General features: G+C 51.0%; 3 protein-coding genes across 3 annotated transcripts in view; all 3 read left to right on the top strand.

Annotated features, from left to right (window-relative positions):
* Positions 1–9914, top strand: part of Prune1 (prune exopolyphosphatase 1) — a 34451-nt gene extending 24537 nt beyond the window's left edge. The window contains exons 4-8 of the mRNA XM_051157695.1: positions 151–335; positions 2133–2291; positions 3162–3256; positions 8069–8227; positions 9127–9914. Of these exons, the coding sequence (XP_051013652.1) occupies positions 151–335; positions 2133–2291; positions 3162–3256; positions 8069–8227; positions 9127–9552 (1024 nt within the window). The 3' untranslated portion in view covers positions 9553–9914. The remainder of the gene's footprint in view (positions 1–150; positions 336–2132; positions 2292–3161; positions 3257–8068; positions 8228–9126) is intronic.
* Positions 9915–13150: 3236 nt separating this feature from the next.
* On the top strand, positions 13151–21034 carry Bnipl (BCL2 interacting protein like). Its single transcript, XM_051156884.1, has 10 exons — positions 13151–13240; positions 13933–14025; positions 14341–14405; positions 15559–15783; positions 17543–17725; positions 18355–18457; positions 18601–18732; positions 19781–19867; positions 20001–20099; positions 20840–21034. The coding sequence occupies exons 1-10, from the start codon at positions 13197–13199 to the stop codon at positions 20874–20876; spliced, it is 1068 nt and encodes a 355-aa protein (XP_051012841.1). The 5' UTR covers positions 13151–13196; the 3' UTR covers positions 20877–21034.
* A 1060-nt stretch (positions 21035–22094) lies between these two features.
* Positions 22095–23373, top strand: C15H1orf56 (chromosome 15 C1orf56 homolog). Its single transcript, XM_051156944.1, has one exon. The coding sequence runs from the start codon at positions 22285–22287 to the stop codon at positions 23371–23373; it is 1089 nt and encodes a 362-aa protein (XP_051012901.1). The 5' UTR covers positions 22095–22284.
* Positions 23374–27141: the final 3768 nt, after the last annotated feature.

Below are 27141 nucleotides of genomic sequence, written 5' to 3'. Positions count from 1 at the left end.
AGAAAGAAGGAGGGAGGGAAAGAGAGGAGTAAGGCGGAGTAAAAGTGACCTGTCTGTCTGCCTAAGGTAGCCACCCTCTTCTTTGTGGCGGGCAGCCGGAGTGCTCTTACCCTCTTCTCTTTCTGTTTTCTGTAACACCACTGTCCCCAGAAGTGATGCAGCTCTGGAGGAGGCAGTAGCAGAGGTGCTGGACCACCGACCAATTGAGCAGAAATACTGTCCTCCCTGTCACGTTTCAGTTGAGCTGGTGGGGTCCTGCGCTACCCTGGTGGCGGAGAGAATCCTTCAGGGGGCGCCAGAGATCTTGGACAGACAAACTGCAGCCCTGCTGCACGGTAAGGCACCATCAGCCTCGGGCTGGGACTCCCCCACCCCCCCAAAAGGGGCCAGTGAAAGCCTAGACTCCGCCAGCCTCACTGGTGCTGGTGTGCCCTGAAAGCCACCCACACATCCCAGAGGGCACAGTCCGTGCAGTAGGTGGGCAGAATGGGACAACAACCTGGCGTTCCCACTTGCAGCGTGCTTTAATGGATAAGGGCTCCCAAAGACACCGGAGGCAGATTCTGATCATTGGTTCCACCAGGAAATGGCTGTTGTATCTCCAGCAGCTCTCCTGACCTTTCCTCTCTTTTTCCCATGGGGTGTGTGTGTGCTGACGTCATTTAGATTAGACTAGACACTCTTCCAATATTCAGATGCTGGGGTGGGAGACAAAATCCAGACAAGAGCCAGAACTAGGCACCAAGAAGGTGTTTGACATTCATGGCAGCTGAGAGAGGGGAATCAGTTTTCTTCCACGGACTTACAGGAGGGAACCAAACACACTCCCGGGCAGGCCCCATACTCAGGAGTGTTTGGCCAACAACAGGCATACTCCATGGGGTTTCATTTTGTTTTGTTTTGTTTTAAATAATGTGTTTATTTTATCTGCATTGGTGTTTTGCCTGTACGTGTGTCTGTGACAGGGTGTCGGATCCTCTGGAACTGGAGTGCAGACACTTGTGAGCCGCCCTGTGGTTGCTGGGAGTTGAACTCAGGACCTCTGGAAGAGCAGCCAGTGCTGGGCCATTGCTCCGTTTTTGTTGTTTTACTTTTGTCCTTTTCTTGAAATTTAACATTTTTATGTGGATGGGTGTTTTCCCTGCATGTATGTCCATGTAGTACATGTATGCGTGGTGCCCTCAGGCGTCAAAGGTGTCAGAGTTACAGATGGTTGTGACCTGCCATGTGGGTGCTGGGAATTGAACTGGGTCTTCTGGGAAAGCAGCCAGTGCGCTTAACCTCCGAGCCGTCTCCCCAGCCTCTAACACCCCCCTATCCCCACCCCTTTTGTTTTGTATTTCGAAACAGGCTTTCTCTGTATAGTCCTGGAGCTCACTCTGTAGATCACAGTGGCCTAGAACTCACAGAGATCCACCTGCCTCTGCCTTCCAAGTGCTGAGATTAAAGGCGTGTGCCACCATGCCCAGCAATTCTACTCCTTCCAGGACCCCCCCCCCTTTTTTTTGGTTTTTTGAGACAGGGTTCTCTGTGTAGCCCTGGCCATCCTACACTCACCTTGTATACCAGGCTGGCCTCAAACTCACAGCGATCTGCCTGCCTTTGCCTCCCGAGTGCTGAGATTAAAGGCGTGCGCCACCATGCCCAGCTCTAACCACCCCCCTTTTAAGATAGAGAAAGAACATGTCGTTGTGTGGTTAGGGAGATGGTGGCAAAGCTAGGGGCTGGGGTGGTGAAAAAATATGAAATTCTCAAAGAATAAATAAAAATGTAAAAAAAAATGCTGTGATGGAATTTGATTGTGAAATCTACAAGGTCCAGGATGCCTAGGCTTGTTTTTATTTTATTTATTTTTATGTGTATGGGTGTCTTGTTCATGTGCGTGTCTGGTACCTGAGGAGGCTTCAGACCTCCTGAGAGCCCCACGCCAGGCTTCTGTCTACCTTTCCATGTCTCTCGTTGCATTTTACTTTGGGGGGGTCTCTCTTGGGTGTATTGTCCTGTCGTCAGTGGTTTTGCGTGGTATGTACCACGCTATCTTCTGTGTGTGGGCTAGTGGCTGTGTGCGGGCTAGTGGCTGTGAGGGGAGTGTTCACGCGCAGGGCTCCTGTTCTGCCATGTTCCTTTTATAGGAACCATCATCCTGGACTGTGTCAACATGGACGTCAAAATTGGAAAAGCCACCCCAAAGGACAGTGAATATGTGGGGAGACTGGAGGCCCTCTTCCCAGACCTCCCCAAAAGACAGGACATCTTTGACTCTCTGCAAAAGGCCAAGTTTGATGTCTCAGGTATGCTGTGGTGTGGCTGCGTTTCCATATGAGAAAGTCAGAGGGCAAGCTTCGAGCACCATATCTGGAAAGCCACCAAGCTGTTTCAGAGCGTTGGGATGGTTTACTCTCTACAGCGGAGGGCACTGGTAACGCGCCTGTCTGCTCAGAACTCAGTCATCGGAGTCTGGGGGAGGATAAGTGGGTGGGGTAGAAGCCCATGCTGTAACACCAGCGCTGGGGAAGCCCAGGCGGGAAGTCAGAAAGTTCACAGCAGCAGGCTACATAGCGAGTTAAACGGTAGCTTGAGTGTGCAGTGAGACCCTGCCTGAAGAGGAAAACGACACACACAGAAACCCTGCCTCAAAGAGACAAAATAAAAATAAAAGGGATTTAAAAATCCAAGACTGGTTGGGCGCACGCCTTTAATCCCAATACTCGGGAGGCAGAGTCAATTGAATCTCTGTGAGTTCAAGGCCAGCCTGGTCCACAGAGGGGATTCCAGGACAGTCAGGGCTACACAGAGAAACCAAAAAAAAATAGTCCAAGACTACATGTGCAGCAGAAATTGGCCTTGATGGGTATAAAAAGAAAGAGACAAAGACAGCAATAGACCCCCTGGAATTAGACTTGGCAGCTGTGAGCCATCATGTGGGTGCTGGGAATTGAACCCTGGTCCTCTGGAAGAATAGCCAGTGCTCCGAGCTGCTGAGCTGCCTCCTGCCTGTGACCTGATTATTTAAGTAACCCTTTATATAACTGCATCTTTAGTTGCTGTCCCTCCTGTTCTTTGCCTTGGGGAGAGACTATTTTCCCAGTTTTCTCGCCTTTGCCTTGGCGTCGTCAGGCTGAGGCCCGTTTGACTCCTGGTCGATGCCATCTGTTTTCTAGGACTGAGCACTGAGCAGATGCTCAGGAAGGACCAGAAGACCATTGACAGGCAGGGCACCCAGGTGGCCGTCAGCGCGCTGTACATGGCTCTGGAGGTGAGTGAGGCGGGAAGGAGCCCCTGCCCTCCACTCCCTGCTTCCTCTAGAGACCCTTCACTCGCCCAGCTGTCTGTGTCTCCTCAGGGAGTCTCCACGCTCAGTGCTGGTTTCTCTGAATCCACTTCTGCTGCTGTTAGCTCAGTGGTATGACCTAATAAATATTTATTATTAGGCTTATAGTTATTACGGCAGATTATCTAGCCAGCTTTTACATTCAGTAAAGACACAGACACCTAGTGTATTTTAGAATACCCTATTTTCACCTGGGGCAAGGCAGACATTACTCCTGAGCTGTCTTCATCTATCTCCCAGCTCCATCTCGTGCCATCTGCTGCTAATCATTTCTGTTTGATTTTCCTCCCATCCAAAATCCCAAAATACTTGCTAAGGTTGTTCATCTGGGCCACTTCTTACATGTGGGACTTCAGAGTTCCTCCTCGGGGCCCATGCGGCTCTTTCCTACCCCAGGGCAATTATTCTCCTCCTCCTCCTCTTCCCTCCTCCTCCTCCCTCCTCCCTCCTCTTCCTTCTCTTCCCTCCTCCTCCTCCCTCCTCTTCCTTCTCTTCCCTCCTCCTCCTCCCTCCTCTTCCTCCTCTCCCCTCCTCCTCCCCCCTCCTCCCTCCTCTTCCCTCCTCCTCCCCCCTCCTCCCTCCGCTTCCTCCTCCTCCCCCCTCCTCCCTCCTCTTCTTTCTCTTCCCTCCTCCCCCTCTTCCCTCCTCTTCCTCCTCTTCCTCCTCTTCCTTCTCTTCCCTCCTCCATCCTCCTCCTCCTCTCTCCTCCCTCCTCCTCCCTCCTCTTCCTCCTCTTCCTTCTCTTCCCTCCTCCGTCCTCCTCTTCCTCTCTCCTCCTCCCTCCTCCTCTCTCCTCCTCTTCCTCCAAGATTCTGTGCTCAATACCTGAGAACCTCTGCCTTGCCCAGGTGTGAGCTTTTTATTCAGGCAATCAGGGAGTCCAGGTTCAGGGCAGCAACTAGCTAATCCCAATAATTAGCATCAAAATACACAGCATCAGACCAACCTCCATCACACTTCAGTTCGCGCTCCTGCAAGTCACTCTCCTCTCAGCAATCAGTGCTTTTGTGTGATTTGTGTTTTTGGATTTTCGAGACAGGCTAGCCTCGAACTCAGAGAGATCCGCCTGCCTCTGCCTCTCCAAGTGCTGGGATTACAGGCATGAGCCACCGAACCCCCGCTTAAAAATGTTTTTTTGGGGGGCTGGAGAGATGGCTCAGAGGTTAAGAGCACTGACTGCTCTTCCAGAGGTCCTCACAGAGGCTCACAACCATCTATAATGAGATCTGGTGCCCTCTTCTGGCATGCAGGGGTACATGCAGGCAGAGCACTGTGTACATGATAATAATTAAATAGATCTTTAAAAAAGTTTGGGAGGCAGAGGCAGGCAGATCTCTCTGAGTTCGAGGCTAGCCTGGTCTACAAAGCAACTCCAGGACAGCCAGGGCTACACAGAGAAAACTTGTCTTGAAAAACCTTTTTAAAAAAAAGTTTTTTGACAGGGCTGGAGAGTTGTCTCAGTGGTTAAGAACATTTTTCCTCCTGCACAGGACCCAGGTTCAGTTCTCAGCACCTACATGGTGGTTTACAAGCACCTGTAACTTCAGTTCCAGGATTTTGACACTATCATTGGATTTGTGAGCCCCAGGCACACACAGTGCACATGCATATATGCAGGCAAAACACTCATAAAATAAAATTTTATGTCTAAAATTTAAATATACATACTCCAGCCTTTAACAGCTGAGCCATCTTTCCAACCCTTTCAAATATTTTCTAAATTACATTTATGCTGGGCATGGTGGCACATGCCTTTAATCTCAGCACTCTTGAGTCTCAGAAGTGGGTAGGTTTCTTTTTTTTTTTTTTTTTTTTAAGATTTATTTATTATTATGTATACAGTGCTCTGCTTACATGTACCCCTGCAGGCCAGAAGAGGGCACCAGGTCACATTACAGATGGTTATGAGCCACCGTGTGGTTGCTGGGAATTGAACTCAGGACCTCTGGAAGAGCAGGTGGCGCTCTTAACCACTGAGCCATCTCTCCAGCCCTATGGGTAGGGCTGTTCCAGACCAGGCAGGGTAGCATAGTGAGATTTTCTCAAAACAAACACACACCTTTAATCCCAGAGTCAGAGGCAGGCGGATGTCTGAGGTCAAGGTCATCTAAGGTAAAATTCCTGGTATTTGTGAGAGCGAGCACCATAGCATGCAATAAATAGTGCTTTGCTCTGCTACGTGCATTCCAGGCATTGAACTCAGGGCAACAGCTGTGGTCGCAAGTGCCTTTACCCACCGAGCCCTCCCCTTGGTCCTGTTCCTGTGGGTTTTATTTTACTTTATTTTTTAAAGATTTATTTATTAATTATGTATACAGTGTACACCTGCAGGCCAGAAGAGGGCATCAGATCTCATTCTAGATGGTTCTGAGCTACCATCTGGTTGCTGGGAATTGAACTCAGGACCTTTGGAAGAACAGCCAGTGCTCTTAACCTCTGAGCCATCTCTCCAGCCCATCCTGTGGTTTTTAAGATAGGCTGGCATAAAACTATGTAGCCCAGGCTGATCTTGAATTCAAAGCAGGCTGCCTGCCTATGCTTGTAAGAGCTAGGAGTGCTGTCTGGAGCCACCATGCCCAGCGGCAGAATGACCCTCAGCAGCTGCAGGTGACCACGGCTCTTATGTCCAGGTCTCCGCACCCTCGTCAGGCAGCTCATAACCACCTGTAATTCTAGTTCTGGGGCTCTTGTGATGTCTGGCCTCTGTGGGTATCTGCACTCACATAGACACTACAAACACATACAGTTTTCCAAAAAAATGTCGGAATGACTGTCTCTCAGGCTAGGTGGCCTGATTAGTCTTATATCAACTTGATAACAAGGTAGAGTCACCTGAGAGATGGGCGCCCTAGTTGAGAAAACATCTTAATTAAGATTGAGCTCTAGGCAAGCCCATAGGGTATTTTGTTTTGTTTTCCGAGACTGAGCTTCTCTGTGTGTCTTTGGCTGTCCTGGACTTGTTTTGTAGACCAGGCTCACAGGGAGATCCACCTGCCTCTGCTCCTGGGTGCTGGGATTAAAGGCGTGCGCCACCACGCCCAGCTCAACTCTGGTCTTTTCTCCAGCTTCCTTGTCACCTGCTTTCTTCTTGTAAACCTTCAGGACCCAGGGCTGGGGACAGCCTGGGGGACAGGACTGTCACGCCTCCTGTTCAGTCATTTCAGTTATGAGAGCCCACGTGGGATCACACACATAGTGAAAGACTGTACATACGCCCTTACCACCGCACAGATTTAGAATGGCTGAGGGGAGGGGGCTGCGGAGATGGCTCTGGAGACCATCACGCTCAGTGGACGGACCATCCGGGGACCCCAGTTCATCCGCAGACCCTCCAACTTTAGTGGTGTCCGGGAGGGAACAAGAGGATAGCTGGGGTTCGCTGGCTGCCAGCCTGGCTCCAGGTTCAGTAGGAGACGCCATCTCAGGGAATAAGGCTTCTGCACAGGTGTGTGCACTCATGTGTTGATATCTGTACATATCTCATCATACACACTAATTAAATAGCGGAAAGGCCAAGGATAGAGAAAAACCCTGACTTGAAATAAATGGTGAAAAAAAAAAAAGAAAGAAAGAAATGGTGAGCTGGTCTCGGTGGCGCATGCCTTTAATCTCAGCACTAGGGAGGCAGAGGAAGGTGGATTGTTGTGAGTTCGAAGCCAGCCTGGTCTATAGAGTGAGTCCAGGACAGTCAAAGCTACACCCATCCACACACCCCACATCCCCGCTCAGGCTGAGCTGGGCCTCCCATAGCAATCACTAGTGAGGAAAATGTCCCACGGGCCAGTCTCACGGAGCATTTTCTCTGTTAAGGTTTTCTGATCCCAGATGACCCAGTCTTGTGTCAAGTTGACAGAAAATCTAATCAGCACTTATAGCCAGCACCACTCACGTTTTTATTCTTAGTTATCTTCCTGTTTAATTCTGAAAACAAGTGTTTGGTAGTTTGGTAAATGCTGTCTTCTTATTTTATTGAGGAAACTTGGGCCCAATGTGTGTGTGTGTGTGTGTGTGTGTATAGGGTTTTGTTTGTTTAAGACATCTGAAAAGGATTCATGTACAAAGAGTTGAGACACAGGAAAGCAATGGTTCGGCACTAACGAGAATCAAGACTGAGGGAGGAGATCACCTAAGCATTTTAAAAAATTGGAACCTATAAACAAAATAATCTGATAAAATGTCTATTAACACTTCTGAGGAGTCATGAGGCTCTTGCCATTTTTCTTGAGAGCTTTGGCCGGTTGTTCAAGGGTTCTTCATCGGCATGGAAGGAGACAGGGGGGATAGCCCTGACTGGTCCCCATGTTAGTTAAAAGTATGCTCCCCACCCCACATGCTCATAGCTTCTTAGTGAAGCAGGCCTGTAACCTCCTCACCTCAACAGAGATGGCAGTCATCAGTGACCGTGTGTCTCTTCTAGCACCATCCCCTAAGGAACCCGAGGTACCAGGTCTTCAGCACTCAGGAGGCAGAGACAGGCGAATCGCTGTGAGTTCAAGGCCAGCCTGATCTACAAAGCAAATCCAGGACAGCCAAGGCTACACAGAGACCCCTGTCTCGAAAAGGAAAAAAAAGCCTATACTCTCCCTGTTCTGTTACCATCTCCAGCGTAACTGCTACATACCTTCTGAGTGGTGCACAAATTGTGAGCTGGGTGCACAGAAAACCTTCATAAAGGTTTGTGGTGAGAAGGCTGATCTAGCTATGAGCTTCCATCACTCTCTGTTTCTTCCCTTCCAGGCCTTTCTGCAGCGGTCAGACCTCCTCGCAGACCTCAGCGCTTTCTGCCACGATCACAGCTATGATGCTCTGGTTGCCATGACTATCTTTTTCAACGCTCACAATGAGCCAGTACGGCAATTAGCTGTTTTCTGTCCCCACACAGCACTTCGGATGACAGTGAGTTTCTGTCCCATCAACCTGAGGGTCAATGGCCTGCGTGTGCCTTTGTCTTTTATGGTTCTGTGCTGTGAGGCCTTGTCTTGAATTGTATGTGTTTTAAGTTTTTATTTACTTTTGTGTGTTTATGTGTCTGTGTGAGTATGTGCACGTTTATGTGGGGTGCCCACAGAGGCCAGAAGAGAGTGTTCGATCCATTGGAGTGGAGTGAGTGACAAGTGTTTGTTAGCCACCCAGTATGGATGCTGGGATCTAATGTGTGCGCACATGTGGAGGTCAGAGGACAGCTTGCAGGAATCAGTTTGCTTCTTCTAGTATCGTAGGCCCTGAGGATCAGGCGGGCCAGCCCAGGTGGCAAACATCTTTAGCTGGTGGCCCTGATTTTGTTTTCGCAACAGCGGCTCACACAGTAGCCCAGGCTGCATCCGGCCCATAGCCTGCTTTTCGTCCATTCTCTCTCCAGGGGAAGCCTTAGTCGTACAATTACTGAGAAAAGTGGTTGTGAGCATTAGAGACATGGTTTGTGCTTACAAGGAGCTTCAGGCAAACTCTGGTTAAAGGAAATACCAACCTGCAGCTACTGCTTGCTCTGGCCGGGCATGCGGGTCGTGGGACGTAGGGACTGCAGCCTGGTGCGAGTTAGTGGCAGTGAATCTACTTCAGACGCTTTCTGAATGCTTGATCCCAGACGCCTCATGAACTGCGCATGGTGGCACACAGTGACCTCAGCACTCAGAAGGCAGAATGGGGGTCAACTTTGTGGGCTCCAGGCCAGCCAGGGCTACCTAGTGAGACCCTGTGTCTCAACAAACAAGCAAGCAAAGCAAACACTTGTCGCCTCTGTTGGAAAGCTCAGCCCTTGGCTATGCCAGGTCATCTCCTGTTCTTCTCTTCTGTAGATCTGTGGCGTCCTGGAACAGTCCACCTCCCCACCCCTGAAGCTGACCCCCATACCAACCATCTCTCCTAACCTCCAAGCCTATCTCCAAGGCAACACCCAGGTCTCTCGAAAGAAGCTCCTGCCTGTGCTCCAGGAAGCCCTGTCTGCACATTTTGACTTGAAGACGGCTTCAGGGCGGTCTGAGGTGGCGGGTGTGTCCAGGGCGCAGGAAGACAAGGACTTGGACAGGGCGGGAAACGCCTTGGTTTCCGGACTGAGTCAAGATGAAGAAGACCCTCCGCTGCCGCCCACGCCCATGAACAGCTTAGTGGATGAGTGCCCTCTGGATCTGGGGCTGCCTAAGCTCTCTGCCGAGGCTGTCTTTGAGAAGTGCAGTCAGATCTCACTGTCCCAGTCCACCAGAGCCTGCCCGTCAAAGAAGTGAGCGTCCAGAGCAGGGTGGGGAAGTGTGGAGGAGGTGGCCGGCCTGCCTCATGTGCATGTCTTGAGATGTGTGGCCATGGCAGCAACTGTGTCCGTCGCTCCAGGGTCTGCTGTACCGTTCTCATAAAACTGGGAGGAAACGGAAAGCAGCTGCTGTAAGAATGGCTTTCTGCCTCCCCTCTCCCGTCTCGACCAGACAAGTTTTATTTAATTGTATTAATTTAATCTGCACTGATTTTCCTCTATTCTATTTGAGATGGGTACTGTGTGACACCATCACTGTCCTAGCCGAGCAGGACTGAAGGATTGCAGACCCTCAGTGTCTTCAGATGGCCTGAGAGTGGAGCCAGTACCCGTTAAGAAGCAGACGCACTCTTGTCTCCATGAATTCACCTTTGCACTCCGTTAAGGTTTTTTGTTTTTTTTCCTTTTGGTTTTCTGAGACAGAGTTTCTCTGTGTAACAGCCCTGGCTGTCCTGGAACTTCCTTTGTAGACCAGGTTAGCCTCAAACTCACAGAGATCTGCCCAGCTAAAGTTCTTTTTGAGACAAAGACTCATGTAGCCTAGACTGGCCTTGAACTCGTATGTATCTGAGGCTAGTCTTGAACTCCTAATCCTCCTGAGTGCTGAAATTGTAGGCACGCACTACCCACACCTGACTAGTCTCTTGTCTTGAGCGGATGTCCCAACTCCCTGTTCCTTTGGCTCCTTCTGTCCTGGGGTCACGGGAAAGCTGAGGAGACCCTGAGGGGCTGAAACTCCTGGGTTCCTCTGCCACCCAGATGGCCGTAAGATACAACTTGACGGAGCTGTGGACTTCCCCTGCTTTAGTGGGTCTGGCAGGTTTCTCTCTGCTTTTTGTTTTTGCTGTTTCTGGTTTTGCTCATATTAAAGAGCATGGAGTGACGTCTGGTGAGACATTTCACTCTTCAGGGTCTCATTCTCCCCGTCTGAGTGAGGGTTAGGAGTAGCTGTCCGGTGTCCTGCAACCTGCCTAGGCGCAGCTTTGCGGTGGTGTCCTGCCTCTTCCTGCCACCCTTCTCCCCTGCCTCTGTGTACTTTCCGTCTTGTGTTTCCTGGGAGCGCTCGGAGCCACTGGATTGTTTAGTGTTTGTGTGATTGTACCGAGGGACTAGCATCATGTAGCATGTACAGGGTTGTAATCGTGACGGGCAGTGAGGGCTCCCAGTGACTTGTTCCGCATGTGTACTCTTTCCCCACTGGCCACACCCCCTTTTTTCAAACCAAGCCATTCCCCCTGTTCTTACCCCTCAGAAGCTGCAAAGGACATCGCCTAACAGGAGGGGGCGCGGCTTGGGGCGGTCCGACTTCTGTAGCCATTGGGAATGCGAACTATTGGTGCGATCACTGAACCGCAGGGACTGTGTTCTGTGACTTTGGTACTTTGTTTTGCATTTTTTGTTTCGAATTAAATACTTTCATCCTGTTTACAGATGTGAGATTCCTGGCTTGTCTCTGTTTTCCTTATGCTGCAAAAGTGGGCCCAAGAAAATGGTTTCTCACTTTGCCTGTATATGTGTGTGGTTCTGGGGATGGTACCCAGGGCCTCCTACATGCTGGACAGGGGTTTAATCTCTAGCTTATTTTTAACTTTTTTAAAAAAGATTTGTTTATTTATTATTATGTATACAGTGCTCTGCCTGCATATACTCCTGCATGCCAGAAGAGGGCACCAGATCACATTATAGATGGTTGTGAGCCACCATGTGGTTGCTGGGAATTGAACTCACAACCTCTGGAAGAGCAGGTGGCTCTCTTAACCACTGAGCCATCACTCCAGTCCCCCCCGCCCTGCCTCCATTTTTAATTTTTTGTTTTATTTTATCTTTTTGTAGGGGCTGGAGAGATAGGTCAGTGGTTAGAGCACTGGCTGCTCTTCCAAAGGACCTGGGTTTAGTTCCCAGCACCCAAAGGGTACACAACCATCTGTAGCCTCAGCCCCAGGAGATCTAGCGCCCTCTAATGTCTTTTAAGGGCATCAGGCATGCACCCGGTGCACAGACAGACATGCAGGCAATACACTCGGCACATAATTTTTTTTTTTTTTTTTTTTTGGTTTTTCGAGACAGGGTTTCTCTGTGTAGCCTTGGCCATCCTGGACTCACTTTGTAGACCAGGCTGGCCTCGAACTCACAGCGATCCCCTTGCCTCTGCCTCCCGAGTGCTGGGATTAAAGGCGTGTGCCACCACGCCCGGCTATAATTTCTATTTTAAATGTTAAGCTCCAAGCCCGGGCATGGCGGCGCACGCCTTGAATCCCAGCACTCAGGAGGCAGAGGCCAGTGGATCTGTGTGAGTTCAAGGCCAGCCTGGCCTACAATGCTAGCTAGTCCAGGACAGCCAGGGCTACACAGGGAAATCCTGTCTTGGAAAACAAAAAGCAAACAAAAGTTAAGCTCCCAGGGCTAGAGAGATGGCTTGGTAGTTAAAAGTGCTTTCGCCTCAGTTATGCCGGTGGGGTCAGACCCCAGCACCCGTGTAACAAGATGGGTACCTCTACAAAGGCAGATACCCCCAAGATCCAAGCAAAGTAGAGACAGGAAAATCTCTGGTGTTTGTTGGATTCCAGCCTAACCAATGCAGGAGCCAGGATGCGGGTTCAGGGAGAGACCTTGTCTCAAAGAAATAGACAAAATGAGAGGGGAGGACACTGGACACCCTCTCAGCCTCCTGGTACATGCATGTGTGTATATGCTGACATGCACACTCACACACAAGAAATAAGACTCAGCCGGGCAGTGGTGGCGCATGCCTTTAATCCTAGCACTTGGGAGGCAGAGGTAGGCAGATCGTTGAGAGTTTGGGGCCAACCTGGCTTACAAAGTGAGTGCCAGGACAGCCAAGGCTACACAGAGAAACCCTGTCTGGAAAAAACAAAAAAAAAAAGAAAGGAACAAAGAAAGACTCCAAAAATAAGGAAAATCCAGCTGGTAGGAACTGAGGCAGAAAGATCACCCACCAGACTATTCTAAAATGTAAGACGCTTTGAAAAATAAAAGGTTGGGGAGCTGGCTCACTGGAGGAGGCACTTATCCAACCAGGAGGACCCAGGTTTGGATCCCCAGAACACACAAAGGCTGGGCAGGGACAGCATCCACTTGTAATCCCAGTGCTCAGGGTTAGGGTAAGTCAGGGGAGTCCCTGGAGTTAGGCTGGCCAGCTAAAACTAGCAGAATCAGTGAGCTGGGGTTCAATTGAGAGACCCTGCCTCAGTACGTAGAGATGTCTAATGCCAGCTTCAGGCTTCTGTGGGTGTGCACACACACACACGCACACACACGCACACACATGCGCAATCTTTCAACCCCTTAAAAGAGCAAAATAAAGGGCTTCCAGGTTGTAAAGAGACTGGAATGGAGAACAAACTGCCACCCTAAAAATCTCACTCTTCACCTGAAAGCCCGCCCCCACACAAGAGGCTGGGCATTTGGGCAAACCTGCTCCCTGGGAGAGGGGAGGTGGCAAAACCTGTTTGAAGTTGAGGTTACCTCCCTTCCACACCTCCAGCTTCCTTAGAGGCAGCAGCAACAGCTGAGACAGAAAAGGAGTGTTGGGGGCTGGGACCAGAGCCTCCGCCGCTGCCGCCCCTTCAGAGCCCAAAGAGCACAGGACAACTTGTGGAGATGGAAAGTGTGCAGGAGACGGGAAAAAAGACATCGGAGGCAGAGTGAGTAAGGATCTGGCCTGATTGGAGCAGGAGAGGGCGTTTCCTACAGGCCTTACCGGGTTCCTCAGAGAACAGCGTGAAGAGAGAGAGAACAGGGTGGCTAGAGGGCAGGAGATTGATACAATATGGAACCGATTCCACAGTTTAAAGAAAAGTTCCTATCTTATGTCTGATAGATCAATACCCCTGCCCCTTTTCTCACCTCTCGACCTCTAGAATAGCTATTAGGAGACCTGCCCCAGAAGGAATTTATACTCCTGTTCTGCTTCCCAGTGAATCCCTTTCCCCCCTCTGTCCATCATCCGCCTGTGCTGTCCGTATTTTCCCAGCACGGCAGAGGACAGGCAGGACTGACCAGGTGCGAGCTGCTGCCGCCCTGCCCACGGTTAGCCGGGCAGGTCTGTCTGGGTTCCAGCCGCCGCCTGTGACATGAGGTGCCTCTCACTCCCACGCTGTGGGTGAAGCCACTGCCGTAGAGCAAATGGGTTAGCCTGCTAGCCCACCCTCTCTGTCAGCAGCAGTGGGTGACTGGCTCTGGTGGGTGGAAAGGTAGAGCATCTGTAGACGTGGGCAGGTGCCCTCTGTGGCCTGTCCTCTGAGCCAGTGTCTGCCACCTACTGTCTGCCCGCCCCCCTGGGATACTCTCTGGGTTGTCTTACGGTTTGTCTTTTCTTCTGGGCGCTGACCGGCAGGGCTGAGAAGGCAGGAGCCTCACAACCAGGAGCAGCCCTGAGACTTGGAAAGCTGGAGCTGAGGGAAGAATGGCAGGATGAGGAGCTTCCTAGGTGAGGCTGACAGCCATTTGCCCTCCCTGGGGCTCTTCCGGAGGACCCAGGCTTAAGTCTCACTGTGCTCCAGAGCCCTCCTCTGTCCAGTCCCGGGAGACCCAACACCTCCTCCTGGGCTCCAAGGGTACCAGGCACCTGTGTGGGGTACAAATAGACATGTAGGCAAAACATGCCCACAGACATGAAACAAACAAATATAAACTCGGGTGAAAGAGGCAAGAGGAGAAAACAGTCGCCGTGGAGAGCAAAAGCTGATGGACGGCTCCTGCCTGGATGCTGTGTCTAAGCCCCTGTTCACTCTCTCCCGTCTAGATTGCTTCCTGAGGAGCCTGGCCTGTCTGGAGACCCTGAAGACCCTCAGAGAGACTCACAGGCAGGTAGGGAAAGGAAAGTGGAAACTAGAGCTCTAGTTTGAGTCTCTTTCTGGGGCTGTGTATAAGGCCAGGGTCTCACTGCGTAGCTTCCATCTCTGCAGCCGTCTTTCTCATTTGCCCTGTGTCCCTTCTCTTTCTCAAAATTTGCAGGTATTATCTAGTTAAAAATTCAATTTTAGAGCCAGGCGTGGTGGTGTGCGCATTTAATCCCAGCACTCGGGAGGCAGAGGCAGGCGGATCACTGTGAGTTCAAGGCCAGTCTGGTCTACAAAGGGAGTCCAGGACAGCCAAGGCTACACAGAGAAACCCTGTCTCGGGAAAACAAAGCAAAAATTCAATTTTAGTTACTGTTGTTGCTTGGTGGGATTTTTGTTTGTTTGATTGTTTGTTTGAAACAACGTCTTCCAATGTAGCCCTGGCTGGCCTAGAACTCATTTGTAGAACAGGCTGACTTTGAACTCACAGAGTTCTCCTTGCTTCTGCCTCCTGAGCGCTGGGGTTAAAAGTGTATGCTACGCCTTTAAAGATGGTGGGAGGCAGAGGCAGTCAGATCACTGTGAGTCCGAGGCCAGCTTGGGCTATAAAGCGAGTCCAGGACAAGACAGTCCAGGACAAGACAGAGAAACCCTGTCTTGAAAAAAAGAAAGGAGCCGGGCGTGGTGGCGCACGCCTTTAATCCCAGCATTCGGGAGGCAGAGGCAGGCGGATCGCTGTGAGTTCGAGGCCAGCCTGGTCTACAAAGTGAGTCCAGGATGGCCAAGGCTACACAGAGAAACCCTGTCTCGAAAAACCAAAAAAAAAAAAAAAAAAAAAAAAAAAAAGAAAGGAAAAAAAAAACATGGAAACAAACAAACAAACAAGCAAGCAGACAAAACTTGCAGCTATCCCCCTGCCTCAGCCTCCCAGATGCTGTAATTGCAGATGTGAGCCTCCAAGCCTGGCCTTATGACTTCTGTACATAGGAGTCCTTATGAGTTCGTGTGTTTGTTTAGAGACAGACTGATGTAGCCCAGGCTGGTCCATAACTTGACATACCTTCCTTTGTACTGTGGGGATTACAGGCATGTGCCTCCATCCCACACAGGGATCTCAAATCGCCATCGCCCCAAGTTTTTCCATTTGTGCATCTTTCTCCCCTCCTGTCTTCCAACCACAGGCACCCCCAGCACGCTGGCCCTGTGTGGCCAGCGCCCTATGCGGAAGCGTCTCTCTGCCCCAGAATTACAGCTGAGTCTGACTGAGGGAACAGGAGAAAATGGAGCCTCCCCAACTGGCTCTGCATCTCCCTCTTCTGATGGCAGCTCGGACCTGGAGGTGGATGAGTTGGAGACGCCTTCGGACTCCGAGCAGCTGGACAGCGGACATGAGTTTGAATGGGAAGGTGGGAGCAAACCCAAGGCTCGGGCTGGTCGGGGTTGAAGCTGGTAGAGAAGGCGGCTCCAGGTGGGGGCGGGGCTGGAGAGACGGCTCAGAGGTTAAGAGCGCTGGCTACTCTTCCAGAGGTCCTGAGTTCAATTCCGAGCAGCCACATGGTTACTTGCAATCATCTATAATGAGATCTGGTGCCCTCTTCTGGTGTGCAGGTGTACATGCAGGCAAAACACTATAAATAATAAATCTCTAAAAAAATATGAAAATTATTTAAAAAGAAAAGAAAAGGCAGCTTGGATGGATGGATGGATGGGATGTTAGGATAATAAGGAAAGGCAGCAGTGTTGGCCCAGTGGTTAAGAGCACTGGTTGCTCTTCCAGAGGACCGACCTGGGCTTGATTCCCAGCACCCACATGGCAGCTCACAGCTGTCTGTAACTCCAGTCCCAGGGCATCTGGTGCCTTCTTCTCACCTTTAAGGGCGCCGGGCACACACATGGTGCACATACATACATGCAGGCAAAGCATTCATGCACTTGAAAAAAACCAGCCGGCGGTGGTGGCACACACCTTTATTCCCAGCACTCAGGAGGCAGAGGCAGGCAGATCTTTGCGAGTTCGAGGCCAGCCTGGTCTACAAAGTGAGTCCAGGACAGCCAGGGCTACACAGAGAAACCCTGTCTCGAAAAACCAAACAACAACAACAAAACAAAACAAACCAGTAAGTGCCCGTTCCGTGCTGCCCTGAGTGAGGGCTCAGTTGTTACTACCTCTTTTCTGGGAACAGAGCGTCTCTTATAACCCAGGCTGGTCTCAAACTCAAGATCCTTCTAGTCTTGGCCTTGAAAGTGCTGGGACCACAGATGCCACTCTGTCAGGCCTGAGGTGACAAGGACAGAAAGCTGGAGGTGGGGAGGGGGGCGGGGGTGGGTGGGTGCACACCTGTGACCCAGGTCTAAGGGAGGGGGGAAGGTTACCAGGTGTCTGAGGACACTCTAGGCTACAAAAGGGGCTACGACGTGAAGTCTTGTCTCCCAAATGAACTTACACACACACACACAGGTGCCCTGCCCCGAGGAAACTGTGTTTAGTAGGAAATAAGCACCTATAAATACTTGCAGCTGATGGTCAGGCTGCCGTGTGTGGATCCACAGCAAAACGAGACACAAATTGAGACTGTATTTCAACAAGAAGAGGTGTAAGTTGTGGTTTAGTTCGTAGTGTGCGGCTTGCCTACTGAGCACAAAGCCTGGGTTTGGTCCTTAGTAGGAACTGGCATGGTTGTGCACACCTGTAATCCAGGGGAGCCTCAAGCTCATCCTTAGCGGCACAGTGACTGAAGAGCAGTCTAGGCGCGCTCCCTCCCTCCCTCCCTCCCTCTCTCTCTGTCTCTCTGTTTCTGTCTCTCTCGCGCACGCACGTGCACACACACACACACACACACACACACACACACACACACACGGGAGGGAGCGAGCAATGGGGGGGGGCAGTACCCCAGAGAACTCTAAGGCCATAATCTAGTGAAAGGGAAAGTTAAGGAGCGGCAGAAGGAGACACAATCACTTGAGGTAACTGGACAAACTGAGAGCAGATGAAAACACTGAGACATGAGAGGTTAAAGCAACGGTAAATTCTATCAGATGTGGTAGTGGACACCTGTAATCCCAGCACTCAAACCAACAAACGAACCACTGGAGAAGCAAACTCTGCGGGTCCAGGGGAGTTGCAAAAATCTGCCTTGTGGTTCCTTCGCTCCTGTGTCTTAGATGATTTGCCTCGGGCAGAGGGCCTGGGGGCCAGTGAGGCAGCAGCCAGGCTGGGCCGCGCTTGTGTCTGGGACGTGGCTGGAGAAGACGGCCATCGCTGGAGAGTGTTCCAAACAGGACAGCGAGAGCATCGGGTGGACATGACCACCATTGAGCCCTATAAGAAAGTGCTGGCTCACGGAGGTAATGGCGCAGGCCATACAGGGACGGAACCTGCAGCACTGCACTCCTGAGCGGAGGTGCTTGCCGTATGTGCTTGCCGTGTGTGCCTGCGGCGTGTGCATGCCTGGCCACCGGAGCTTGGTCCCCTGGAGCGGTGTAGGGCGGGAACTAACTACACAGAAGTTGTCCTCTGACCCCCAAGTAGACCCTTATGTGCACGTGCACAGTAATGAGGAAAAGCTATGGCCAGAGTCGTGCTGGGGAGATGGCTCAGCAGGGAAGAGCACTTGTGGAGGAATATATGGTATATGAGCATATATATATGTGTGTGTGTGTGTGTGTGTGTGTGTGTGTGTGTGTGTATGTGTGTGTGTGTGTGTGTATGAGCGTATGTATATATATAAAATTATAAAATGTATATGAGTGTGTATATATGTATACATATATGTGTGTGTATATATATTGGCAAAACACTCATATGCAAAATAAAATAACCATCAAAAAGAAAAAAACCTGACAGTGTGACTAACACCCAGCTTTTAACATCCTTCCTGTGACTTCCAAAGACCCTCAGTATCTCTTACCCTAAATGGAAGTACTGCCCTACTGACAGATTTGCCAAGCCCACTTTCCCCCATCTTGGTCCTCAGGTTACCATGGCGACGGCCTCAATGCTGTTATCCTCTTTGCTTCCTGCTATCTACCCCAAAGCAGCATTCCCAACTACACCTATGTCATGGAGCACTTGTTCAGGTGAGGTGGGAACCCTGAAAGGCCTGTGAAGCAGACCGCGCAGGGAGCGGGCAACCAACAGCTGACTGCAGCAGTCTCCACATTCACGCGCCTGAGTCCCTGGGACACCCAGCGTATACCTTCCATACCACGCTGTCCCCTAGGTATATGGTGGGAACGTTGGAGCTGCTGGTAGCTGAAAATTATCTGCTGGTTCACTTGAGTGGAGGCACCAGCAGGTCCCAGGTGCCGCCTCTGGCCTGGATACGCCAGTGTTACCGTACCTTGGATAGGAGGTGAGACCCTAGGACAGGGGGCCCGCAGGCCTCTGCCGTCTCTTTTCCATGTTTCTAGTGTTTCCTTCTCCCTTGATCCTTTGTGGGTTTGTTGTGTTCTTTTCTGACAAGGACTTTCTGTGTAGCCATGTTGTACTCAGATTCAAGGTTTCCCTGGCCTGAGTAACCCAACACACTGCTGCTTTTCTTTGTCCTCCGCCATCCGTTTAGAAGTGTCTCCTGTTCTGTCCTTTGCAGTGGGGGGCATCTAGCCCTTATGACTCACTAGCTACATCTTGGATAGCTCGCACACAGTCACTCCCCCACTGCACCCCCTATCTTGCCAGCTCCTTCCCACATCTCCCGCTTTCTCTTCCTTTATCCCTGATAATATAACTCATTCTCTACTCCTGTTTCTTTTTCTTCCTTTGTTTCCTCATCAAGGCTGGCCTTGACCTATCTGTACAGCCAAACATAACCTTGAACTCCTGGTCTCCCTGCCTCACCACCTCCCGAGTGCTCAGATTCCTGGGCTTTTCTCCTCGCCTGGCTTCTCGCCTTGCTTCAAGGTCTTTCTTCTTCCACTTTTTCCATTTTTCCTTCTTGCTGAATTTTTTCCCCCACTTAAGAGCTCTGCTGTTTCTTGCTTGGGGGAGGGGCTTGTTTTATTTTGTATGGGAGCTGTTGTAGTAGCCTCGGTTGGCTTTGGGATTCCATTGTAGGGCCCAGTTAGCCTTGCACTCCTCTTGCCTCTGCTGGGGTCACAGGCACCATCCCACCTGGCTTCCGTGTGGAGTCTTATGTAGCCTGGGCTACACAGTGGAGGAGATGGGCACTGAAGGAATGTGTGTGGGCTGCAGGGAGGTGAGTGGCCAAGGTCCTGTGAAAGGGGCATTCCCTACCGGCAGAGTATAGAGGGCAGAACAGATCAGGGAGAGCTCAAGGCATGGTGAGAAGGCATGACTGCCAGAGACATTTAGAAAGGAGAGAGGGCCCACAGCAGAGAAGCTAACCCACCTGCTCCTCACGGAGGGAGGTGGAACAGGAAACATATTGGATTCTTCCTCAGGCTCCGGAAAAACCTTCGAGCCCTGGTGGTGGTCCATGCCACGTGGTATGTGAAGGCCTTCCTGGCACTGGTTCGGCCCTTCATCAGGTACTGACTCAAGGCACAGGACGCCCCTTTCTCTGTTCTCACTGCTGACATTAAGGAGGCCCTGCCATTCTGCTTGTGAGATCGTCCAGGACCACCCTCTCAATATAAAACATGATTCTTTCTCTCGCTTCAGCTCCAAGTTCACACGAAAGATCCGGTTTCTGGACAGCCTTGGAGAGCTGGCCCAGCACATCTCCCTAGATCAAGTCCACATACCTGAGGCAGTGAGACGGTGAGTCAGTCCCGCACTCAACGATCCTGGTCTGTATGGGGTGTCTAAAGCCAATCCTGTGCCTTGCTGTGTCTGGGGAGATACAAAGAACTAAGACATGGGCCGGAGAGATGGCTCAGTGGTTAAGAGCGCCACCTGCTCTTCCAGAGGTCCTGAGTTCAGTTCCCAGCACCCACATGGTGGCTCACAGCCATCTGTAATGAGATCTGATGCCCTCTGCTGCAGACAAAGCACTCATATACAATAAATAAATAAATCTTTAAAAATGAGGAAGAAAAAAAACCTAAGATACACTAAGCCCCGCTTTTGGTTGTCTCGCTGGGAAATTAAGGACACCCTACTATTACATTTGTCACGTGAAGGGGGCCAGCGGGTAAAAGAACTCACTGCCAAGCTTGACTTGAGTTCAAGCTCCAGAACCTACGTGGTGGAATAAATCTGTGGCGTGCATGTATGCACATTCATAAATGAATGTAAACACAGTTTAAAGGACAAATGAAAATATTATGCCAGAGACACTTGAGGTGTCCGGGTTGGTTAGGGGGTGGGAATGGCGGGTGCACGGAGGCACCAAAGAGCTGTATCAGTGCAGGCTGACAAATTACGACAGGTACAAGCCAGCAGGAGGGGAGGACATACAGTAGGGAGCACTTTAGCAAACAGAGGATGGGAAGTGACTCCAGCGCGCGATTTGCTAGCTCCTTCCACTCACCTCACCTCCTTCCCACAACCCTCTATAGGCTGGACCAGGATCTCCATGGCTCGAAGGGCACCTAACACAGAACTGGCCAAAGATCATGGCCAGTCTGCACACTGGAGCTCTGTGTGTCATCTTGTCCTGAACTCCAGTTCCACGGGACCCTCCCAGTGTGACACTTTCTTCTGGACACTGCCTTCAAGCTGGGATTTGAGGGCGTGGCTTGCATTTCGGCTGCCCATGAAGATGGCTGAGTGTGGCATTGGGAGCACAGGGCTATGGGTCTTGATTCTGCTTTAGCTATAGAATATGTGGGTCTCATTTTTCTTCTCTGTGACCAAAACCCCTGGGACCCTTCCCATCTGTTGTGGTTAATTTAAAAGTATGGCCCAGCAAATATTATTAGGCTATAGTTCTGCCAGCGGCGTTATCCGATCTGCTTTTACAATCAAAGACACAGACGACCTGGTGTATTTTAGAATAATCCTTTACCTGGGGCAAGGCAGGTATTAGCTCCTTTACCTCGCAGTCTCCATCCCATCCCATCTGCTTCCATTAATTCTTCTTCAGGCCACCTCCCATCCATAATCCCAAAATACTTGCTAAGGTTGTTCATTTTGGCCGTCTCTTTCCATGAGGAACTTCAGAGTTCCTCTTCTGGGCCCACGTGGCTTTTTTTCCTATCCCATGGCCATCCTCCCCCTTCCTCCAACCCGGCTTCTTTCTCTCCCAAGATCCTCTCTGGCCGGTGACCCTTAGGCACACCTATCCTATTTGCCTGCCCAGGTGTGTCAGCTTTTTATTGGTCAAACAGTACGGTTTTTTAAGGCAAGGTTACACAGCAATATTTGGGGCACATTAAAAAGACTGCAAGCAGTAATTAGCATCATGGTACATCAGACCAACCTCCACCACCATCTTAGCTGTCTTAGCAGTCTCTGAGGGAAGGTGGGGTCTTAACCAACAGCCACAGCCAGCCTGTCTGCGGGGAGCCCGGGAGCCAGCTTGCAACATCTTGAAGCGCCAACCCCTTCTTAGTCTGCTGCCTATGATCCTGGGAGGCACTGCTGTCAAAAACCTGTGTTTTCACCCTCGTTAATAAATTCAGACCTTTAATAAACTGTGATGAGAAATTTTAAAGTCTGTGGGAGGAAACGCACAAATCCTCCCCTCGCCACACCCTGCGTCCCATCCCCCACCCCCCACCCCCACCCCCCCCCCCCATCCCCAAGCCTCTACATCACAATCTGCCTTTAGGTTCTGGCACAGAATTCTTAATTTTCAGGGTTCTTCGGGGACTTTCAGCTCAGCCCCTTGGGCTGCTGTCCCTGCCTGGGAAGAGCACTTAGGGGAGGGGCGAGGCACGTGGCCTCTGAGCACCGGTTCAAACGGGCCCTCGAGACCTGGCGGGTTGGCGGACGGAGGAAGGGAGGGAGAGAAGGTAGGAGGAGCGTGGGCCTACCTCTCGACCTCAAGCCTCGCAGCCCCATGGTCCCCGCCGCCTGCGTGCTGCTCTGGGCCCTGCTGCTAAGTTTGGGGCTCCGGGCGGCGGGGGCCCAAGACCAGACGTCAAACCCGCCCGCCACCGCCAGCGCGACTGGGATGCAGCGGGTCAGTTTCCGCTTTGGGGGCCCAGCCCGCAGCCTCCGGAGCACAAACCCCACTGCCCGCAACAGTATAGCCAGGAAGGCTAAGGTAACTCTGGAGGACGAAAATGATGCCCTGGCCACCGCTGACCGCTTGGCATTCCCGGCAGCCGCTGAGCTGCTGTCCACCGTGACGGGCATGAGCCGGCCGTCGGCCATCTCCGGTGAGGTCGAGGATAGCTCCTTGGAAGAGGGGGTGGTGATTGACGCCAGTAAAACCACCAACCCGGCAACTCCCTCTCCAACCTCCAGTACCGTGGGGAGTTCCAGCACCAGCGGGAGGTTTGTAGCCAATAGCCAGGAGCGAGAGATTAGGATGACCACCGAGCTGCAGCCCTTCACTTCAAAGTCTACCGGGGACCTGAGTTCCGAGACCACCCTGCACCAGTGGTCGACCCCCGGGTCCACCCCGACCCCTTGGCAGAGGCCCTCGTCCACAGCCATGCCAGCTCCCGAGGATCTGCGGGTGATACTGATGCCTTGGGGCCCGTGGCATTGCCACTGTAAGTCGGGCACCATGAGCAGGAGCCGGGCCGGAAAGCTGCACGGCCTTTCTGGGCGCCTTCGAGTTGGGGCGCTGAACGAACTCCGCACCGAGCACAGGCCTTGCACCTACCAGGAGTGCGCTTGCAGCAGGCAGCAGGAGGAGTGCCCTCTGGACTCGGGCCTCTGCGCTAACAACGGCTGCAGTTCTTCGCCCACCTCTCAGACCTCTCCTCTGGTTCCTGTCCACCTGAGACGCAGACCCATCCTCCCTCCCACCAGCCCGAGCCCCAGCCCAGCGCTTGCCTTCTGGAAACGCGTCAGGGTCAGCCTGGAGGACATCTGGAATAGCCTTTCTTCGGTGTTCACAGAGATGCAACCAGTAAGTTGTTCTGCTGATGAGAGTCCTGACGTCCCCGATCCTGTGGCTGACACAGCCAGTGCGTGAACCGTGACTGATCTGTTCAGTTACTGAGTCATTAACTTGCACTGGTTAGTCTTGAGCCGTGTTTGTGTTTTGTTTGGTGTGCACGTAAGCACATGCCCACATGTGGTAGGCTGTGTGTATAGTATAGCCAACCTGCTTGCTCTCCTAACCCGTGCCTATTTATTTATTTATTTATTTATCCTGGAGACCAGGTCACACCCACTATGTTATCTAGGCTAGCCTATAACTCCTGGACTGAGCGATTCTGCTAACATACCAACCTTCATTATAGTGGTAGGCTCAGCTACCTATTTCTTGAGATAGTTTTTGGGTTTTTTGTTTTTTTTCAAGACAGGGTTTCTCTGTGTAGCCTTGGCTGCCCTAGACTCCCTTGTAGACCAGACTGGTCTGGAAACTGACATTGATCAGTCTGCCTCTGCCTCCCTAGTGCTGGGATTAAAGGTGTGCACCATGCCCGGCTACCAGTTTTGGAGGTTTTTGTTATTGTTGTTGATTTGGTTTGGTTTTGGTTTTTTGAGACAGGGTTTCTCTGTGTAGCCTTGGCTGTCCTGGAACTCTTTGTAGACCAGGCTGGCCTCGAACTCACAGAAGAGCCACCTGCCTCTGCCTCCCGAGTGCTGGAATTACGAGTGCACTACCACACCTGGCCAGGTAGGTTGTTGTTTTTGAAAGGTTTATTGCATATACAGTGCTCTGCCTGCATATACACCTGCAGGCCAGAAGAGGGCACCAGACTTCATCATTATAGATGGCTGTGAGCCACCGTGTGGTTGCTGGGTATTGAACTCAGGACCTCTGGAGGAACAACCAGTGCTCTTAACCTCTGAGTCATCTCTCTAGGCCCCTGGGACTGTTTGTTTTTTTGTTTTTTTGTTTTTTTTGATTTTTCGAGACAGGGTTTCTCTGTGTAGCCTTGGCCATCCTGGACTCACTTTGTAGACCAGGCTGGCCTTGAACTCACAGCCTGCCTCTGCCTCCCCCTCCCGAGTGCTGGGATTAAAGGCTTGTGCCACCACGCCCGGCTGGGACTGTTTGTTTTTGTTTGAGACAGAGTCTATGTATTTCTGGCTGTCCTCGAACTCAGTATGTGGATCAGGCTGGCCTTGAACGCAGACAGATCCTCCCGCCTCTGCTGAGATTAAAGGTATGTAGCACTGCATCTGGCTTTTCCTTTTTTTTTTTTTTATGTTTTCTTTTTACATTTGCGTGCATGCGTGTGCATTTGTGGAGGTCACAGGACATCTTGTGGGAGCTAATGATTTCATCCCATGATGTGGTCTCCAGGGATCCAACTCAGGCTGTCAGGCTTGGAGCCATCACACCAGCCTAAGAGAGTCTCCTATAGCCTAGCATGGCCTTGACCTGCACACACAAAGATGACATCATTTCTACAGTACCAGGACAACAGGTGTGCACCACCACGTCCTATCACTTCTTGAACAAATACTGGTTATTTAGCTATGTCTCACTGGTCATCAGGTTATTACTGACCAAATAAATAGGACCTTACCTTTTATTTGTTTATTTTTCAGAGTTTTGATAGGTAGTCCTGGCTGGTTTTAAACTGATTACAATTTTCCTACCATACTTGGCTAAAGACTAAATTTATAGACAATGGACATGGAATATATCAACCAATTTATGACCAAGGGAATTTTTAAATGTGCGTTAGGGGCTTTTGCAAGCAGGTGTCGTGTACCTGGTGGCCATGGAAGCCAGAAAAGGGAGTTGGATTCCACGGAGCGGCTGGTACAGAGAGGCGTGAGCTCCCATGTGGGTGCTGGGAATTGAACCCAGGTCCTCTGGGAAGAGCAGCCAGAGTGCTCTTAACTGCTGAGTCACATCGCCACTCTGAGTAATACAATAACTTATTGCTTTGTACCAGTAAAAGCCAGTATCTGAAGTCTCACTCCAAACACAGCACTTGGATCTGTCCTCACCATATAGGGTCTTGTCTACAGATGAAGAAATGGGTTTATTAGCTCATGGGGCTAGGGTGTAGTTCAGTGGGCCTCCCTAGCATATGCACAAGGCACTAGGTCCAATCCCCACCCCTGAAGGAAGAAAACAGTGACAGGGCCGGACAACTGAAACCACGGTTCCCACTAGTACCCATGTTCCCAAAGGACTGTCTTTCTGGGACTCTATCCAGCAATTTAAAATTTCACAAAGAAGCCGGACATGGTGGCGCACGCCTTTAATCCCAGCACTCGGGGGGCAGAGGCAGGCAGATCACTGTGAGTTCGAGGCCAGCCTGGTCTACAAAGCGAGTCCAGGACAGCCAAGGCTACACAGAGAGACCCTGTCTTGAAAACCGAAAACAAACAAACAAAACAAAATTTCACAAAGAAGCCAAGTGTGGTAGTGTGCAGCTTTAGTCCCAGCACGTGGAAGGCAGAGACAAGTAGAGTTCAAGGCCATCCTAGCCTACATAAGTGGTTCCAGGCCAGCCAGAGCTGCATAGTGAGACACTGTCTCAAACAGTCACTATAGGTGCAGACTGACTTGATAAAGTATTTTTAATTGCTGGTGATAGCTGAAGGGGAAACACTAACAAAGAGCAGCATACTTGGCGACTTAGCCGGCTTCTATTTTTATTTTCCTCCTTGCTGACTCCACTTCTATTTTTAATATAAAAATAAAGCACGGGGGGGGGAGGGCTGGAGATTTCTGTAGCTCAGTGAATAGAGGGCTTGCCTAGCAGGTGTGGCGTCCTGACTTTGATCCGCAGCACCACGGTGATGGGGTGTTAGGTAGAGGCAAGGGAGCAGAAGCTCCAGGTCGGTGCGCTCAGTGGTTGAGAGCCTTTACTGCTCTTCAAAGGACACAAGTTAAATTTCCAGCACACACAGCAGGCATTCATAACCACAGGGATAACTCCTGCTTGAGGGGTCCCACACCGGGAACTGTGAGCACCTGCACTCACCTGCAAATGCAGCTGGACACACAATTACAAATACGTTCCAGGTCTTTAATGCCAGCACTCGGGAGGCAGAGGCAGGAGGATCACTGTGAGTTTGAGGTCAGCCTGGTCTACAAAGCGAGCCCAGGACAGCCAAGGCTACACAGAGAAATCCTGTATCCAAAAACCACCAAAACAAAATGGTTAAATTCTAGGTCAGGCCAGGTGGATGAGTCAGCAAGTGAAGTGCTTGCTGTGTGTGTCCAGTGACCTGAGTTCAATGCCCAGAGCCCTGTGGTCCTGGCACTCACACTGTGATGAGGGGGAGACACTGGCCCGAAGCTCAGTAGCAGAAATGAGATGCTGCCTGAAAAACCAAGGTGGAAGGAGAAAATTTCTTTTGTTTTTTCAAGATAGGGTTTCTCTGTGTAGCCTTGGCTGTCCTGGACTCTTTGTAGACCAGACTGGCCTCAAACTGACAGAGATCCTCCTGCCTCTGCCTCCCTCTCTAGTGCTAGGATTAAAGGCGTACGCCACCACACATGGTGAAAAAACATTTTCAAAAAGCTGGCCTCCGGCTAGGTTGTGGTGGAGCACACTTTTAACTCCAGAACTTGGGAGGCAGGGGCAGGTGGATTTCTGAGTTCAAGGGCAGCCTGGGCTACACTGAGACCCTGTTTAAAAACAAACAAACTAAACAAAATAAATCAAGAAATGTCATTTGGAAAAGCAGAGCTGGGGAGACGGCCCAGTGGACAAAAGCTTGTCCTGTGACGGTGAGGAAAGCTTGGGTCCCCGGGCACCTACGTAACAGTCATTTGTGTGCACTATGATCCAGTGAGACCCTATTTTGGTAAGTAAAGCAG

Source organism: Acomys russatus, chromosome 15 (genome assembly GCF_903995435.1).
Source record: "Acomys russatus chromosome 15, mAcoRus1.1, whole genome shotgun sequence".
Classification (NCBI taxonomy): Eukaryota; Metazoa; Chordata; class Mammalia; order Rodentia; family Muridae; genus Acomys; species Acomys russatus.
The sequence above is the reverse complement of the archived record's forward strand: the minus strand, read 5'-3'. Positions and strand labels throughout refer to the sequence as shown.